General features: G+C 35.6%; 1 protein-coding gene across 1 annotated transcript; it reads right to left on the bottom strand.

The window, feature by feature from the left end:
* Positions 1 to 15,783: 15,783 nt before the first annotated feature.
* LOC116198065 (periplasmic beta-glucosidase-like) lies at positions 15,784 to 17,940 on the bottom strand (the record flags this gene model as incomplete). The annotated part of the gene is made up of 3 exons (XM_031528381.1): positions 15,784 to 16,526; positions 16,676 to 16,877; positions 17,872 to 17,940. Coding segments are annotated over 3 exons (771 nt in total), but the record flags the coding sequence as incomplete, so codon positions are not given.
* Between the last annotated feature and the right edge of the window lie 1,152 nt (positions 17,941 to 19,092).

The following is a 19,092-nucleotide window of genomic DNA, read 5'->3' as shown; positions in this document are numbered from 1 at the left end:
TTTATGAATGTATTGAACTAGACGTTTCTGATAACCCTAGATTCGCTACCTTACGTATATATTGTCTAGCCGTTTTCTACTTATTCCCGTAAAGGATCAAAACCTTGTTGCGCCGCCTATAGCCTTCCTCAGTTGAATGTGTTCTTCCCATGGACATAACAAGGGACATTCATTACACATACATACATATATTTAAGGGTTTCAAAACTCACTAGAAGTACATCGATATATTATTTTGACAGAGAGTAGGGAAAACCCAAAACAGTTTGCTTGGCCCCGTCTCAAAATATGCTATCATGTGTTGTGCATTGACGATATATATTTTCCCATTGACTGTCATACTCTCCGGAGAGGGGGAACGAGAAACACTTTATCCTTTGCTTGGTAAATCCTGCCAGGTATCTTACCTACCTAGGAGCACATAAGTCAATCACACAAAGCGCGGTCACCGCCATGTCTGTCCCACACAAAAATTGCAGCTAGCACAATGTACGTGCCAGAGCCCGACCTACTTTATTCATTCCCAACCTTTATGAATGTATTAAACTAGACGTTTCTGATAACCCCGGATTCGCTACCTTACGTATATATCGTCTAGCCGGTTTTTGCTTATTCCCGTAAATGATCAAAACCTTGTCGATTCGCGTCCAGCCTTCTTCAGTTGAATGCGTCTTCCCATGGACATAACAAGGGACATTCATTATCCCGTAAATGATCAAAACCTTGTCGATTCGCGTCCAGCCTTCTTCAGTTGAATGCGTCTTCCCATGGACATAACAAGGGACATTCATTATACATATATAAATATATTGCAAGGCTTTGAAACTCATTAGAAGCACATCAAGGTAGGGCTTAACTAACGCCTCAATATGGGATTATAGACTGAAGATATCACACCGTCTCATAGGAAAAAGAAAAAAAGCTATGAATGTATATACATGTCAATGCATGATTCCACTCGTTTTTATCAATAAAGCTTATACGCGTCTCTTTGTGGATTCTGAATGCAACGGGACCATATGAGTCCCTTGGAGTTGGACAGTTCCTTTATTCGACGTCATGAATTCGAGTATTGTGAACGGAAAAAATCCATACTGGGAGAGATTTATTTTTTAATTTGTTGACCGGACTCGAATTGAATTAGTCAAAACTCTTTGAATTTTTGATAGCGATGATTAAAAAAAAAAAAAGAGTGTCATGTGAAACAATGCCATAGTCTAATTTATTATTTATTTCTTGAACACTCCCTGCAAATGTAGTACGGAATTTTTTCCAAAGTGCATGCATGAGCTAGAATAAATTAATTAAATAGGAACGTACGAGTACGTAACATACATTACGGTGCGATGTGAAAATTTGAAATTTTTGACAATCTGTTTGGAAAAATTAATCAACCTTATTAGAAGATCGCGATTTATTATTGTAGTTAATTAACACCTTCCCGGAGAGATTATCAGGATCAAAACGATATACTCTTGTATGAATATAAACATATACATTTATAGAGAGAGAGAGAGAGAGAGACTGACATGTCAAAAAAAGAGGGAGATGAGTGTAGAGTGTCCGATCTTTTGGTCCATCTTATCCCACCATTAATCTTCTTTTCCATTGTCCATATGGATCAATCCACACTTGCCTAACTGCTTTTTGACGCGTCCACTTGTCTCGGCACGTGTTCCCTTTTCTCTTCCACTTCTACCTATTATTTCCTCATTTTCAATATTTTCCCACAAAGTTCTATTTTTCTTCCCCCTTTTTATCCCCTTCATTTGATTTCTTTTCAATGCTTCACATCAATTTCAAAATTAATATATAGCTATGTATATAATTAACCAAAATATATGACACCTTGCAAAAGTGAAGCTGAATATCATTTTGATACTTACGTGTATAATTATTTTTGACAAAATCATATACAACGCAACTTTTTTTTATATACAAATAGTGGTGAATGAAAGAAAGAAAGAAGTGAGTGTTATTAGTGTGTTCAAATATTTTTTATCGATATGGTTTTAATCAAATTTATCAATTCTTTCTTCCACCTTTTCTTTTATTTTAATAAATGAAATGGGTTAATTTCATTCAAGTGTTCATGTATGTTTCTTCTCGTTTTCCACTTCTACCAATTCTTTCCTCATTTTCAATATTTTCCCACAAAGTACTATTTTCCCCCTTTTTATCCCCTTCATTTGATTTTTCTTTTCAATCCTTCACAAGAATTTCAAAATTAATATATCGCTATGTATATAATTAACCAAAATATACCACACCTTGCAAAAGTGGAGCCGCATATCATTTTGATACTCATGTGCATAACTATTTTTCACAATGTCGTATACAGCGCAATTTTTGTTATATAAAAATAGTGGTGAATGAAAGAAAGACGAGGGTGTTATTGGTGTGTTGGAATATATTTCATTGAGATGGTTTTAACTGAATTTATCTTTCTTTCCTATACCTTCTCTTTTATTTTATAGCAAAAAATTAATAGATAAAATGGGTTAATTTCATTTAAGTATTCATATATTTTAAACTAATAGTATCAAACTAAAATTTGTTTATACGGATTAATATGGTGCCTATTTAGGCGCTAACAAAAACTTTATAATATAGTGTTGTAATTCGAGAAGTAACCATATAAGCATGCATATAAATAATATACTTACTACAAATAATATATTTGAGACTAGAATATCAATTATAATATTGTAATAATACTACTACATAATAATATAGTTTTGGTTGGTTCAAGTGATTTGACGTTGGTCCTAATTTATCCATGAATATGTGTTTAAAATAGCAGTTCATTTGTTATTATATTTTGACCATATACTCAAGAAATAAAGTACAAATTTCACTCTTAATTATCCATCTATAATTCTCATTATACACATAAGGAAGGAGCTCCATATGAATGAGTAGACTGTCTGGACCTGCAACATTGTGCGGGTGTTAACCTAGTAATAATAAACATTCGATTTTTTTTATAGGTAAATAACATTCTAAATGGATTCTGATCCTTATGGGGGTATGTTTGTCTTCAAATGTGACTTTTAACTCTTGATTTATTTCAACATCTTAAAGTGTTATTGCAAGATTTCATGTGGTAATTGTTTGTAATGTTGTTAAAAGCTACATTTTTCAATTTGCATCCTAATGTTCGGCAGCCCAATGGGCCCAACTAATTTAGTTCGAGCGGAGTCAACCCACTAGCCTAATAACAACCGACTTACTACATTTGGAGTCTTTGCCCATAGTAATCTTATTTTGGAAATTATTTCTCATTATAATCTTCATCAAAATCTATTTCCCAAAATAGTTATATGCGCTATCTTTCATTTGTTTCAAAAGGCCCTGAAGCTTTTTCATTGTTTTGTTTCGAGTCCTGTTCGAAAATTGATATGGTTTAATTTGGATTTGAGGTTATAAATTCAAATCGTAATCACTTTACAAGGAAAAATCGAATAAAATATAACCAGTTCTTTTTCTTTTTTCTTTTTTAATTTGGTTAGCCAATTTTTTTGTTAACAATATATATTAAACCTTAGATAAAATAAAGGGGTTTGGCCCGTTTGGGTCAATTACGCAATTGATATGATCAAACAATAAAGTAAAACCAAATTTAGAGGATATTAGTATTAGTGGTGTTTTATTTTTCAATTTGTTGATTTATTTTGCTTATTTTAATTTTTTTAGAAAATTACTTTTAATTAAAGCGGTTCAATCCGGTGAACCGTGATAAATCGGATTGAATACAGTGAATCATTAATGGAATTGCTTTTTGGTTAAAAAACTTATTGAATTAGAATCAGTTAAGGTTTTTAATTAGGCTTCTAAGGGGAAATTTTTGTTGGTGGTATGCAACCTTTTATGAATGTAATAGTTTGGTAAAAGGCCTTTTTCTTTTAGGAAAAATTGAGTACACAACATATGTTGCAATCAACTACACTCACTCACTAATCAAAATTAACTTACTAAAGAAAAGCTAAAATAACTCATATAATATGTTTACTGAAATAAGTAAAATAACTCCAAAAATTAAAAAATGAGAATCACTATAGCAATATATACTAAAATCAATTTTAATTTATGATACGACTCACAATTGCGTCCGATCAAGCCAAATCTATTTATTTTATCTGAGGTTTAATATATATTTTCTAAAAAAAAATTGACTGACCAAACCCAAAAAAAAAAAAGAAAACAAAGTTATATTTGATTCGATTTTTGCTTGTAAAATGATTACGATTTGGATTTATAACCTCAAATCCAAATTGGACCATTTCAATTTTCAAACAGGACTTGAAATAAAACAATGAAAAAGTTTTAGTGCCTTTTGAAACAAATGAAAGATAGAGCATATGGCTTGCGGAAATAGATTTTGAGGAAGATTATAATGGGAAATAATTTCAAAAATAAGATTATTATGAGCAAAGACTCCTACATTTGAATACCTTTCTATTTTAATCCCCTTTTTTTTTGTACATTTTCATCCAATAACTTTCCTTACATTACCATTTTAGCCTTTTCCTTTTTTTTTATTCATTTTCGCCTTGAAATTTTTATTAGTTTTCTGTTTTCATCCTTTAATCAAATTTTCTATTAAGAAAATGGTTAGTTTTGATCCACGATTTTTTAAACTTTTTTAATTGTATCCTAATTCTCTCTATTGATTCTCTCAAAATTGATACTCTCCTTCTTTTCTTTTTCTTTTTTTTTTTTTGGAATCATGTTTTCGGTGTGAAACATGTTACTCTTTAGTTCTATTGAGTTCAATATTCCCATGAAAAAATGTATGATGTCATGACTTTTTTGCAACAAATAAATTATTTTAAAAAATTATAATATTTGAAAGGGAAAAAAAAAGTCTGACTCCAAAGCACAAGTAATGTATCCCACCTTCTCTCATTGCAAAGAGAGAAATTTAAGAGAGATTCAATTGGTTGGGGCGTAAAATCAGCCATGATCGGTCCAGCGATGTCGTTGGGAAACCTCACTCAGGGCAACGGTAATCACCACAACCCTCGTCATCACGATTATTTTCAAATCTATTGCTCTTTTTCTTTGAATCGGGCAAGAGTGACAGACATTGCCGGAGGTGAGCTCCCGAACTCGCATTAATGGATTGTGGCCGCAGGTGTACACCATGAGATGGAGGTATGCTGAGGGTCATGAAAATAAAAATATATACTATTGGAGTTTCTATAGTGACTTTAAGTCCGTCAATTGTGTCATTAGATCACTGAACACCTTATGGCAACTCCACTAGCCGCTTTGCAGTTAGCTGCCCAAGGGATATATCTAGGCTACATATCTCTCACTATAGTTAGCGGCATCAAAATGTTTACCAAGATAAAATATCCACTTAATTTGCAAGAGGATGGAAAATTGAACTCTCGGAATTACTATAATATAATGCAGGAGTTTGAAACTCACTAAACATACCTAATGATTAAAGTCAAGTCAAATTTAAATAACGATAGGTCGCAATTAACATATAGACTGAGCATGTACAGTGATCTTATTGAAAAACTAAGAAATATAAATTATATATCATGGCAAATGTATTTTGGCCCGAGAAAATTTGTCTCCCTCCTCAACTCCACCACTATAAATAAGCCCCAGCCAACCCGGTGAACACTACAAGCTTACCAACATAAAACATATCAAGATCATTTAGTATCCTCTTCCTTTGAGTCCCTCGCATTCTCTGTTATTTTTGTTTTATGGCCACCGAGATGTCTATCCAAAAGCCAGAGCGTAGCAAGCAGGCTGACCAGAGCATGCTCATGAACTTGCTTGGCATGTTTGATGATGAAAAGTTCGTGAAGGAAATGCTCGACGCCCATGCCCCTGATGAAGGGGAAAGCGATGTTCAATCCCTCTTTGTTCTCGTTGAGAACACTCCCAAGGGGGCCACTGGGATTGTCGACTGTGTTGTCAATCCAAAGGTAAAGCATCCCACATAAATAGTAATTATCGGGCTCAACTGCGAAACAATGTAAATGGAAGAGGGAAATTGATGCGGCAGAAAACAGGCAAATTTATGTTATAATTTCGTTTAAGCTTATTTAAGCGTTGTAAGCCCTAGGGTTAAAGACAGTAGTTTTTTTGGTTGAATAAAATTTTGAGAGAATATTTTCTCTATTTTCCCAAATTCGGCATTTATTGAATCAACGAATTTGATGTCATTTCCTGGCATTTGTAGAATCAACAGGTTATAGAAGATTGTTTTCTGACATTCGTGCGCGAATCAACAGATTACAATTGTTTCTTAGTTTCGCTGCATCAATTGGTATCAAAGCCGCGTTCGCTCTTGGATCAACGATGCCGCCCCGAAGAATGGCTAATCAATGTCGTGCTGCGGAGGAGGACGAATTAGATCAGAGGATCGAAGACACATCATATTGGCTAAGAGGTGTACGGAATTTTATGTACGAAAAATTAAGAGAAAGAGTTCGTAAAGAGAAGAAGGCATTCAAGTGGCAAGTGAAAAAGCAGCAAAAGCGTATTAATCTCTCTATTCGTGAAGATCAAGATGATAGTTCGGACGGTAACGATTCGAGGGTGAATTTTTTCCATCCAGGGATAATGATGCGGCAAAAAATGGGCAAGTTTATGTTATTTGGGGGTTTTTGCAATTTTATGTTATTTGAGCATTCTTTACAATTTTTAGGGAATAGTTTATTTTACGGAATAGTTTATTTCTCTCGTTATAATTTCATTTAAGCATATTTAAGCGTTATAAGCCCTTAGCACTAAAGACAATTATTTTTTGGTTGAATAAAATTTCGAGAGAATATTTTCTCTATTTTTTGAAATTCGGCATCAATTGAATCAACGAATTTGATACTTATTCCCCGATATTCGTAGAATCAACAAGTTATAGAAGATTGTTATCTGACATTCGTGCGTGAATCAACCGATTACAATTGTTTCTTAGTTTCGCTGCATCAGAAATAATAGGCGCCACCTGCGTCGACGTTATAACACTTCCAAATTATGAAAACGTGTAGCCATAAGTATGGATCTGCAAGCTTGGTTCAAAATAACCGAAAGCCGAAAATTATGATATTTTATACACATTTATAGTTTGATGGTCATCACATAATTGTAGACTGATGAATGTGCTTTACCCACAAATCAAGATACTTAACAAGTGACATGTGTTGAAGTATATAACAGTTTTGAGATTTTTTTTTGGATGAATAATAATTTTGAGAATTATATGCATATATACAATCTCTTGGGGTAATTTTAATTTGCAGGGAAGTATATAGGCACCAGCAACTGGATCAGTGAAATATAAGTCCGTTACGGACGGATCTAATCTTCCATTAGAGGCTATAAGCGAACTTACTTGTCAGGTATATATTGATTACTTTGGCCAACTTTTCTAATTTGAGTCTTTTCCTCATTTTATATTTTCTGGTGAGACCATGACATGTTTTCAGTATATATTGAATAAGACTAATCCTCATTCAGAAGTCGGCCTAATATTTTGGTTATGTTGCGGTTAATCTATCTACAGCTAACATGCATAGCCCTCGACACAAAAAATGTGCAACAAACAATGGTGTCTCTGTTCCAAGAACTAGCGGGCTACTCCTGGGTGACGAAGGCTGTGGTGACCCTCTCCTCCCTGGCCATCTACTAGGCCGACTTCTGGTGGCTCGCTCAGGTCCAACCATCGGACCAACCTGGGCAGTCAATCGCCATCCTCAAGGGCTTATATGCGATAACCAATCTGATCGACCAAACAAAAATCCAGGTAATAAAAGATATAGTTCGGCATATTCTCTAAAGGAGTCTTATTGTACCGGATTATAGCATATGTTTATTCAATATAGCTCATTGGCAGGTATTTGGGGTGCTCAACGACATCATCAAGACTGAGCTGGACATGACTGGGTGCATAGTTGAGTTCGAACAAGAGAGCAAGGACGTGCCCGAGCTGTCCACAACCATTGATATCTCAACCAGTGTCACTGAGATCATCATCTCCATCCTTGCTCGCTCCATTCAGTTTACTTCCCTCACTAGCATGGTCGATGAGTACATTAATCGTAAAACACTCATACAACGCTGTTGATATCTCCATTCATTGTATGAAAACACTGATGAAAACTTTACTATGGTGTCAGATGGAAAGGAAAGGATCTGCTGCTTGCATTTGCTCGCAAGGTGAACATGATACACCACACCATCAAGAGGCAGCTCGAAGATTTCAGGCAAAAAAAGGGTGAGCCATGCGATTCCTTCAATTGAATCTAGCTCCAAATACTAACGAAGAATGGAATGAGTGGAATACTGATGGATCTGATGAAGGAAAGATTGGTTAACGATACAGAGGAGATAAAAGAGTACCTGAGGTTGCTGAGGCTTTTCAATGCCCCAACGGAGAATGTGGAGCTCATCAAGGCAATTGTCTATATAAAAGGTGACCCTCAGCCGCTTTACATAGGCTCTAAGAAGACGACGGTATGGGCTCTCTTTCACATATACGCTACATGTCAATCCTAGCTAATTACCATTATATCATTAAATTTGATCAATGTTTTGCCGTTTGGGGTCAAACAGGTTAAGATTGATTGAGGTTCTGCGAAGGAAGAACGTGTTGTTGCTCATCTCAGACCTGAAGCTTGCCTCCTCTGACCTGTCGATCCTGGTGAACGTGTACAACGAGTGTAAGTTCCAGGAGAGCCAATACGACATCATGTGGGTCCCCATTGTCGACCAGGCCGAATTTAGTGAGGACATGCTGAACCAGTTCGAGAACCTGCAGTCCCAAATGCCTTGGTGCTCAGAGCACTATCCCACGCTCATCAACAAGGTTGCAATAAAGATCACCAAGAAGAAGTGGCACTTCAGGCAGGAGGCAATCACGGTGGTTCTAGGCCCACAGGGTAATTAAGTTCGAGTGCCAGAATACAATGAACATGATCCGCCTGTGGGGGTTCCAGGCTTTTCCATTCACTGAGTCCCTGGTCACGACAATCTGGAGTCCCCTATGGTATTTATATGCGTGCACGATATAACCAACGTTGATTATGTTATTTTCGAAAGATCAAATCGGTGAAGTTGATATCCTTATATGCAAGCAAGGACACGAAGCAAGTGCAGGAGCTGGAGGGGAGCATAAAGAAGATGACAGACGACTCTGGGACTTAGATCTTCGCCTACACTGTCATTAATGTCTCGCTATTATGGACCTGGCTCGAGAGTTGCTTGTTCTCGATGATGCAAGCAAAGATAGACATCTTTGACTCGCTCATGCAGGATATCCTCAAGCTCTACAGAAGCTTCTAAAAGGAAGGCGGATTTGCCCTCTTCACCGAGGGCTCCCAGGTCGTGATTAACGCAACGTTGATGGCCGTCTTCAAGGTCGTCTCCCATTATGATGCCTGGAAGAAGCAGGTGCACCTCAACGGCCAGAGATTTGAGGCTGCGCTAATTAAGGATCAATACAATAAGATCGTGACCCCTGTGATGTGCCACTACTTCTACTTCTCTAACATGGTCGGATACATCCCCGGGATCATCAAGTGCCCTGTTTGCCCGCACATCATGCGGAACATGGTCATGTGCGAGTGTTGCCATGGAGTCCACCGAGAAATGTGTGTTGTATGGAGAATAAATGTGGTCGAAGGATGCCTTGTGAGTTGCGAGAGTCGTTGTTATGGAAATTATCTCGGTTCATCAGCATTTTCTATGGTGATATATGAATATGAATAAGAGCCGGAGCTTGCTAGCTCGCGGAGCTTTGCTGCTAATCTCGAGTTATAAAGTAGATTTCATAGACTTAATAGATAAATGAATGAGAAAAGGTCCTACAAGTATATCCCTGGCGAAACTCAGACCCAAGACCTCTTGATTTCTGTAGCTACTCTCATCTCCCTTCCTATGACTTTGATGATTTGGGCCCAATTCATTTGGGCCCGTATGTCAACGCCCGCAGATATTCCAAAATCATTTGGGCCTCAACTGGGCTATACTAGAAAAGGATTTCTTTTTTTTGGCCCAATTAATATCTTCAGGCAGGCTTAGGGGCTCGATTGTACGTGTATAATTGCTGGAGTGAAAGAATGCAGCTTCCGGTTCCTAAAGGCTGAAGGAATATGAATATTTCACCCTTATAAAGTAGGCATAACCAGTTCATATATTACATAAACTATTATCTAAATCAATGAAGGATCCTCATTATCATTCGAGAAAAAAAATCAAGAAATATGCTGTAGAACTTTTTCTACATTAATTGTCCATTCCTTTAAGACAATTTTATTCTAGGCTGATTATGTGTCGGAGTACTTGGTGAGAATCGAACTCTTCATAAGTGTATGCTAATTTATACATATCTACAAAAATTTAGATTTACTTACTCAGGACTAACGGAAGCTAAAAGGAGTTTGACATGAGATAAATGAATTTTATTAGCCCCGCACGGGGTTTGTATCCCTCTATCTATGTATTCATACATATTGAAAAAAGAAATTAAAAATTAATTCATTGGTAGGTAATTTTTTCATCCACTAGTTTTACCCTTTCTTCTCATCAATTATTGAATATATGTGAGAGGGGAACCTATCAGATATATCGGTCCCAATGGGCAACCAGTTGTAGTCCCTCTGTTCGAGACCCACAATCAAATGTTAATTAATCTCCGCTAGGAAAAATTGTGAGAGATATCGCTTCCACAATTTCAAGAAATCGAATATTAAAAGTTATTCTCATTCCAAGCAGATGCGCTTACTGAATCTCGAACTTATATTCTTTTCCTTACGGGACTAAGGGCTGAGAGCAACCAACATTTTGCCGATAATTAAATGTTAGATTTAACCGTTTGGAGGAATCATATATATTTTTCTTTTTCCATGCTAAGAGGAATGAGATTTAAGTTCCTATGCGAGAGAGATGAGAACTGAAAAAATGGCTATCCTCTTAGGAGGGGAAGAATAAAAAAAAATATTCAATGACTATTATATAGTAAAATGTCTCTGTAAAAATCAATCGACAATCGACACATGTGAGTGTGAAGAAAGAAATTTTATTAATTATAAATACATTTTCTAAACATGCTGATTTTTAGTTAAATTTTATACGATCATGTGAATATATAATAGAATTTTATACAATCACGTAAATATATAATACTTCCTAAATATTTTCTCGAAAAAATCCCATGGTCCTATATCACCATGAGGAACTAATGAATGTATGCCACAAGAAGAAAGGAATATCGAAGAATCTATATTTATAGCTATATAAAATATTAAAGTCGAGGGAACGCGTTTACTAATGCCAATTAAGATGAAAGAGTTCTTCTTGTATGACATTTCGTATGACCACCAAAATAATTTAATAAGTGGCAATGTGTCCTTGTGCCATCTCACTCTCCGAAACCAACGACGTGAAAGGTGTAAAGACATATCATCATGATAGATATTTATAAAAATAATAATTATAATTATAGATGAAAGTACTGGGCATAGGAAGTTCTCGTTGATCTGATCTTGGATAAGCGATGGGATCATTGGGTTTTCTTTGCCGTCCCACAATCATTTTTTTTTCTTTTTGGTAATTCAATTGATTTTACTGTTACCACTGATCCCCCGATGGTGGATTCAAGACCCGCAAATCAGTGGATGCAGTCAATCTTATGCTATAGTCTTAATAATTTATCAGATAATGTCTGATTTTCTTTTTACATTCTAAAGAACACTTATAAATAAAATGATAATTAATAATTTTAGGTATCATTAAAATGGGAAATAAAAAAAAATTCTGTTTAAGATTTCACATTTCAAAATGTTTGTGTATCAATAATCGTATCAAAGCATACGCTCTCTAAAAATAAGTAATTAAATAATTATTCATTTATAAATCTCTCTTAAGTTTTCAACATGTTCTTCCCATAAAATTGGAGAAAAAACCATCAATGCATAGTGACAATAAACACAAAAAAGAAACTAAGAATAATATTCAAAGAGAAGAAGTGGGTCATATTATATTTTACATCACACTTGTTTAGAGAATTTCATAAGAAAGTTAATCAAATTAAAGAACTATTTATAAATTTTAACACAGTTGATTTTCCAAGAATTGTGTGGGTTCAATTGACCCCAGGAGGTTCAATGTAGATCTGTTTCAGCATACGCCTCCAGTTTGTCCTGCAAGAGCTCATGCTGATATAATATTCCATTTCAGTGTCATTTTTAACATAGTTTCCGTCAGTTTATATTTTCCAATTCTAGATATTAACGGATTTCTCATTTACATATTTAAAAATTATTAAAATAAAAAAAATCATCCGTTTGAATAAATCTAACACGCGCTATATGCGATGGCCTGACGTGTAGTTATCTTTAACATCTCTCTCTCATCTACTCACTGCCGCATATTTTCCTCCTCTACGAAAAATCTTGATGTGCTATTTTCACAAAGTTGCCATTGGATTCTCATTGGTTGTGGACTTGTCGACATTGTTGCGAGGATAAAGATAATTATTGATACTATTCGTGTCCCTTAATTAAATATTTATTATTTATATTTTAATATATTAAACTCACGAGCTTCCTTTATAAGAAAAAAAAAAGATAATTATTGGTGATCTCCTATATGTTTCACTTTCATATGTTAGATTCAATTTTATACACGATCGGTGCATTTTGTCACTATAATAAAATTGTGATTATATGAGCAATTTTTCTAATAGAATCGAGAAGAAATAAAATTTAAGAAAATTTAAAAATAATAAAAAATGTTTGATGAGAAAGTTCTATCTGAAATTTCCTCAAATAATTAAAAAATACAAACTCTTTTTTTCAGACAAAATTTTCAGAATTCCATTGGAAATAATTAAAGGAATATTTTTTTAAGAAAATTTCTGTATATATAAGAACAAATTATATTCATTTAAAATTATTATATATTTTTTAAAAATACAATGCATAAAGCAAATAACAATCGTTTATATTGTCAAGTTGGAGTTAAAAAGGAAATATATGATCTTAGGTTCAAATCTCAACAATTGCGCATGTTTTTGTATTAATTTTTTAGGGAAAATTCTATCGAAAGTTTGAAAAGAAATGAAAATTTTTAGGGAATATCCTTCATAAAACCATCGGAAAAAAACAAATTCTTTAATAAGGTGGTATGAAAAAATGGGAACTTATAGTGAAGCACTTCAAGAGGGACTCTTGTTCTCTTTAGACTATTGGACCAACTTCGATATGCTTGGCCCGAGAATCCATTCAAGTGATTTGAAAAATTGACATTTTGATGTGTCACAAATTTTAAAAAAAAGAATAGAAAATCACAAATTCATAGGCGAAAGATCCCCGAAAAGATAAATAAATAAAAACTTTGTATATTTATATATGCATCAAGTTAGAACTGCAACTTTTGGTTCAAATTGAAAGTGATAGAAGCTCTTCGAATGAAGATCAGTTCATCCCCAATTCCCATTCCAAGAGGAGTTGGGTTAAGTTTTCCAATTCAATTATAGCTAATGCTTTTTGATAGTGTGATCTTGGATGAGCGGTTTCCCATTGCTAGTTTTCTCTAGAAAATTTATGTAAGTGATGTTTCATGCACGTCGACTTTTCCTCGCCATCCTTCTTAGTCTTTTGCCTTTTCTCTTCCTTTTTCCTGACCATTTTTACTTTTGAAACTTCTTTTTCTTTAATAAACTTTAATTATATATTTTGTCATTTGTGCCCTTCCACATTTCAGTTGCCATTTGATCCCTCTTTGGATCATGTCCATTCTCCATAACGATTTGAAAAAGGCTATGTCTTTACTTCATTAAAAAAAATCCAGCAAACAATATCAAACCATCATAATTTTTTTAATTTGTCATTTTTACTTTTACTAATGTCATTTCCCTGACATATTTGTAGTACTTGAAAAAAAACTACGAAATACAACGAAGGTATAAACGATATAGCCAAGAGCAACACCCAGACTCCAATCAGCATTGGACTTTGAGATATTAAATTCTTTTTGCAGGTTAAATTTTAAAATTAAGTGGGAGCAATATACTATATTCCCCACAGAGTATAATGTTAGGATGGTACAAAAGCTTTTTCAAATGTATAGAGTTTGGTACAAATTTTTTTTTGTAATAATTGAGTACAAAAAGTTTAAAATATTACAATCAATTACATTATGTCAATTGTCTATTAACGCCATCATCCGTTTCTAACTTGTCATCTGATGTGTTTTATGAGTGCCTGACACGACAACTAATTTTATAAAAATTCAGTTCTTAAATTTTAATTAATTATAAAAATCATATAAATATTAAAGAAAAAACAGTAAATTTAAAGAAAAATCATCTCTCTCATCTCCCTCCTATCTCTCTTCTCTGTCTCCCTTCATATGCAAACGGCAACAGAAGGCAAAGGCGCGGGGAGCACCCCGCCGGCAACCCCACCCGACGGAGCCCCCACCGGCAACCCCACCTGACGTTGTACCGGTCCTTTTCCTTCTCCGCCTCTCTTCTGTCTCTCTTCATCTCTGTTTCTCTCGTCTCTCTCTCATCTCTCTCTGTTTCTCTCCTATCATCGGAGAGTCACGCGGCAAATTTGCACAGCATTCTGTGCAAGAACAGAACATAACAAACTAAAACCACTGAGATGGAGGAACCAAGGGTCAGTAAAGCAACAAAAAAAAATCGGATGTTAGAGTGAAGAGGAGAGAATAGAGAGCTTCGATGAAGATCTGAGGAGGCACCGAGGCAAGACGACGCGACCGGGTGGGGTTGCCGGCGGGGGGCGCTCCCACCCAGATCCAGTCGAGATGATTTAAAAAGAAAAAAAGAAGAAAAATACGGACGGAAGGGTGAGAAGGAGGAGGGAGAAAGAGAGGCTCGGGTCTGTGGAGCGGAGAGGGGAAGGCTCCGACGACGGCTCCTGTGAGGCAATTCGACGAGAGTTGCCGCCGGTCGAGAAACTCCGGTGGGTAGAGAGCAGGAGAGAGGAGAAGTGAGAGAGAGGTTTTTTATTTATTTTATTTTAATTAAAATCTTTAAAAATAATTTTTTATTGTATTGTCTGAACCACATTGAATTTTTTATAACACCTCGTCTACCACATCACAGACCACTAAGGGCACGTTTGGTTCGCAGGATTAGAATAGACAGGGAATAGAATAGACTGAGATTAGAATAGACAGGGAATAGAATGAAAATTCTGATGAAATTTTTGTGTTTGGTTGGAGGGAATAGACAGGGAATAGAATTATAATTCTGATGTTTGGTTGGGTTGAATAAGGAATAGAAAGAACATGAATATGATAAAAAGACAGAAATACCCTTCATATAAATATAATGGGTTTTATAAGATAAATAGATAACTTTAATGGCAATTTCTATAATTAATAAAATATAAAATTTTAAAAAATATAAAGAAAGGTAATTCTAAAAATTAAAAAATTAAATTAAATTACTAAAAATTGTGTTTATTAATAAAATTAATTATTTTAATAATGTAATAAGCATAATTATCTATTTTTATAATAAAAAAAATATAAACATAGTTTATATATCCATTATTAGAATGTCGAAACACCAGTTTACATATCGTCCTCCAACTTGCAGACCTCACTATATAGACGATTAATTTATTATCCACGTAATACCCGATTTAAAATGAACTTTTCTGCTGTCTTAACCAAAATAGATGATGTCTTTACCCATTTATGGGATTTCCACCACAGCTCTAGCCTCCTTTGTCCAAGCTAGCTCTCGAGGTGGACCATTGTTCGAGGATGTTGAAGGCAATGGTAGGAATAGATATATATAAAATATGATTAGGCCAAATATGTTACATTGACGGCGATCATTTGACATTAAACTCTATAAAAAATAACTTACATGACCTTCTGTGGTACTTTGTAATGGTGATCAGATAAACACACACACATGGAAATTATTAAAAAAACTAACATATGTCTCCAAATAAATATCGAGGAATATAATTAATGCATGTCTTGACATAGAAGCGAAACTTATTGCCTACCCGTGGCCTAAATGCTGTTGGTTTTCATTTTTGCGTTGTATGTCAATCCAAAGCCAAATGGGAACAGAGGATCGTATAAGGCAGCACCGGGATCCATCGGCAATTGGTCAAGCCTCTTGAACCATGAGACAGGTAATCGTCCCATAAAGTCATAATCTCCAAAAACTACATCAGTGATTCCATTTCCTTCAGTCTGAGGCAACCAAGCAGCAACCAAAGCATCAATCTTCTCAAGCATCTCTGGCTTTAATTCTATAGGTCTCCCAGTAATCAAAGCAAGAAGTGTTGGTACTCTATCAGCAACTGAACATATCATATCAGCTAGATCAGAAGGGATAACAAGTTCGGTCTTCGAGCTGATATATTCTGCATATGGAGTTTCACCAACAGCCACAATGGCGAATGCAAAATCATGAGCTGATAATGTGTCCACTAATGGGCATTGCTCAAATATGACTTCTGATTCAGGTCCAACTGTTTGTTTAATCGCATCAAGAATGGTGGTCCCTATATAACAGAAACCAAAACAAATTCCACTGATTACGCCACAAAAACTAAACTAGAGAGACAAATTTCGAAACTAAGCTTCGACAGCCACTGCAGAACCTACAATTGTAAGATTGCAGCAGAAATGAAAGACGCAATTACGTGCATACCAATTGTTGTCCTGCCACTGTCTCCAATCCAGCGTACAGTCCAGGCCCCACATTGATAACCAAGATCATCTGCGTGCGTTCCAGCGACAAGAATTTTCCTGGCATTCTTGTCTAATGGAAGTAAAGGCTTTTCTGGGTCCTTCCCATTCTTCAACAGGACCAAGGACTTCCTCACTGCCTCCCTCGATATCTCTCTATGCAGCTGCAGATCATTTTATCACACCAAACATAAATCAGATTGGACCATGTCGGATTTCATGTGGTCCACAGATCAAAAAAGTGGATATCCCCCAATCTTAAAGGACTAGGTCATGGGAAGAATCTATCTGAGGAAAGACCAACAAGCTATGTGACATTTTCTGCAGGTTTACCTTGCAGCCTACAAGATCTAGCAATGACCTGTCAATTTATTTGTTATACTCAGCAATTATTGTGCTAATATTGTTGGGTTAAAAATAAAAACATAGCAGTAGGGGGACCATAACATATTAACAATTAGGAATCTATCTATCGAACAAAGTAACTGAGGAACAAACTGCAAAGTGTCTGTCTCACTCATTAATCAATTTCTTTGTTATACTCAGCAATTATTGAGCTAATATTGTTTACTTAAAAATGAAAACATAGCAGCATTTTTTTTCTTTTTCTTGGCATTATCGTTCCTATTGTTGTCAATCTCTTTCAAGCCGTGCAAGTAGCTAGCTCACGAAGATGTACATTATAATCATCAGATGACTGTTTGAAAACTGCAGTAGTCGATACTTATCATGAGAAAGACCAACCCGGGCTTTATGAGAACTGCCCCACAGAAATTGCCGAACTTGAGAATGGTTTGGTGAGAAGTTTCTGGTGGAGACGATTAAAGGGTGAAGATTACTGATCTTCTAGGAGGGTTATTGAGCTCGGGCAACATGGAGTGAAGCCGTGATTCAATCAATAGCTTCTCAAATCAAGATCGATTTCGGGACTTGATCAAACTAATCACAATCTAAATATTCGTGCAGACTAGCTTCTCCCTATGTATCTCTACTATGGTATTTCCGGAAAATTTGTGGTGTCCACTACTAACTATCAGAATGAAGGTACCAGTATATCAAATCAAAAATTGATTGCGCGACTTTATGAACAAGCAGCTGTATTGGGCTAGCAAAAAATCGAAGAATCCTTTCGGCCAGAGCGAAACGAAGCAGACTTACCTGAGCAGGGACGTCCGCCCAGTTTCCGCTTCTCCTTCCACTTTCTGACCGGCAATGGAGCAGCGGAGATCAACCCTTCCTCGAATATCCTCTACCAGACGACCGAATCGAAGCCCAAATCGCGTCGGAGGGGATGCGAAATGGACGAGTTTAGCTCTGCTAGGGTTTCTAATTTCCGACTGAAAGGAAATGTCGAGGAAGCAAGGTATTTTATAGGATGGCATGCGTTGTAATTACTTGACGAAGGCGACGGTATTTTGGTCTTTTTGCTTCCTAATCCGCACCCGGCTCAGCTAATCCGGACTATGCTGGGAGGCTTAGCTAATCCTGTCCTAATCCGCATATACAAGTCCGGTCGGAATTTTTATTCCGGAATCCAGCGAACCAAACGCCGGATTGTCTATTCCGTACGGAATACCTAATCCTTGTCTGATCTCATCCGGCGAACCAAACATGCCCTAAGGGCGTTAGTGCCTAATTTACGGAATCAAATTAACGAAACGCAGCTGATTATGATATTTTGAAAAATTTTATACTCAATTATTAAAAAAAAAAAAAGATTTTATATCAAAACGTAACATTTCAAAAGGGTTTTGTACCCCAAACCTCCTTCCCCCCCCGTAAGAGATTGATTGGGCCAGGGAAAAGCAATGCCCTCCAAAAGGTAGCCCAATTAGGCCCAGATGAGTTCGGTGTGTCTCGGGATGTTTTGAGTGTGGCCCGGGATAAGAAATATATATATCTTTTCAAATTTGATTAATTAGAATTAGTTTTTTTTCATTTTCCGATTCTACAAATGTTTAATTATACTCTTAAAACCGTAATTGGATTGTTTAGTTCAAAAAGGATATTGAAATACTTGTTAAAAACTTCTCAAGTATGTAATTACTTACAAAAATTAACTACAATTGTAAGGATTTTTGGAATGTTCAATAACCATTACATGTTTTTTATCAATATTTATTACACTTAGAAATAAAATGATATTATGAGAATTGATTTTTTTTCGATGTTAATCCCGGTATTCGGAAACTCAATTGGGCCCCTACTGATCCAATCAAGCCCAATCAGCGAATGACGAACCGCTTGAACCAACCCACGTTGGTTAAGAAAGTTGATTTCTTTAGAAGTTCGTAAAACGAATAGAATAAATTTAGTTTTCATTTTTATTAAATTTACTTAAAATTGAAACAAATATCTTCTACGGTAAATAAATCACTC

The sequence above is a fragment of the Punica granatum genome, chromosome 2, assembly GCF_007655135.1.
Source record: "Punica granatum isolate Tunisia-2019 chromosome 2, ASM765513v2, whole genome shotgun sequence".
NCBI classification, from domain to species: Eukaryota; Viridiplantae; Streptophyta; class Magnoliopsida; order Myrtales; family Lythraceae; genus Punica; species Punica granatum.
The sequence above is the reverse complement of the archived record's forward strand: the minus strand, read 5'-3'. Positions and strand labels throughout refer to the sequence as shown.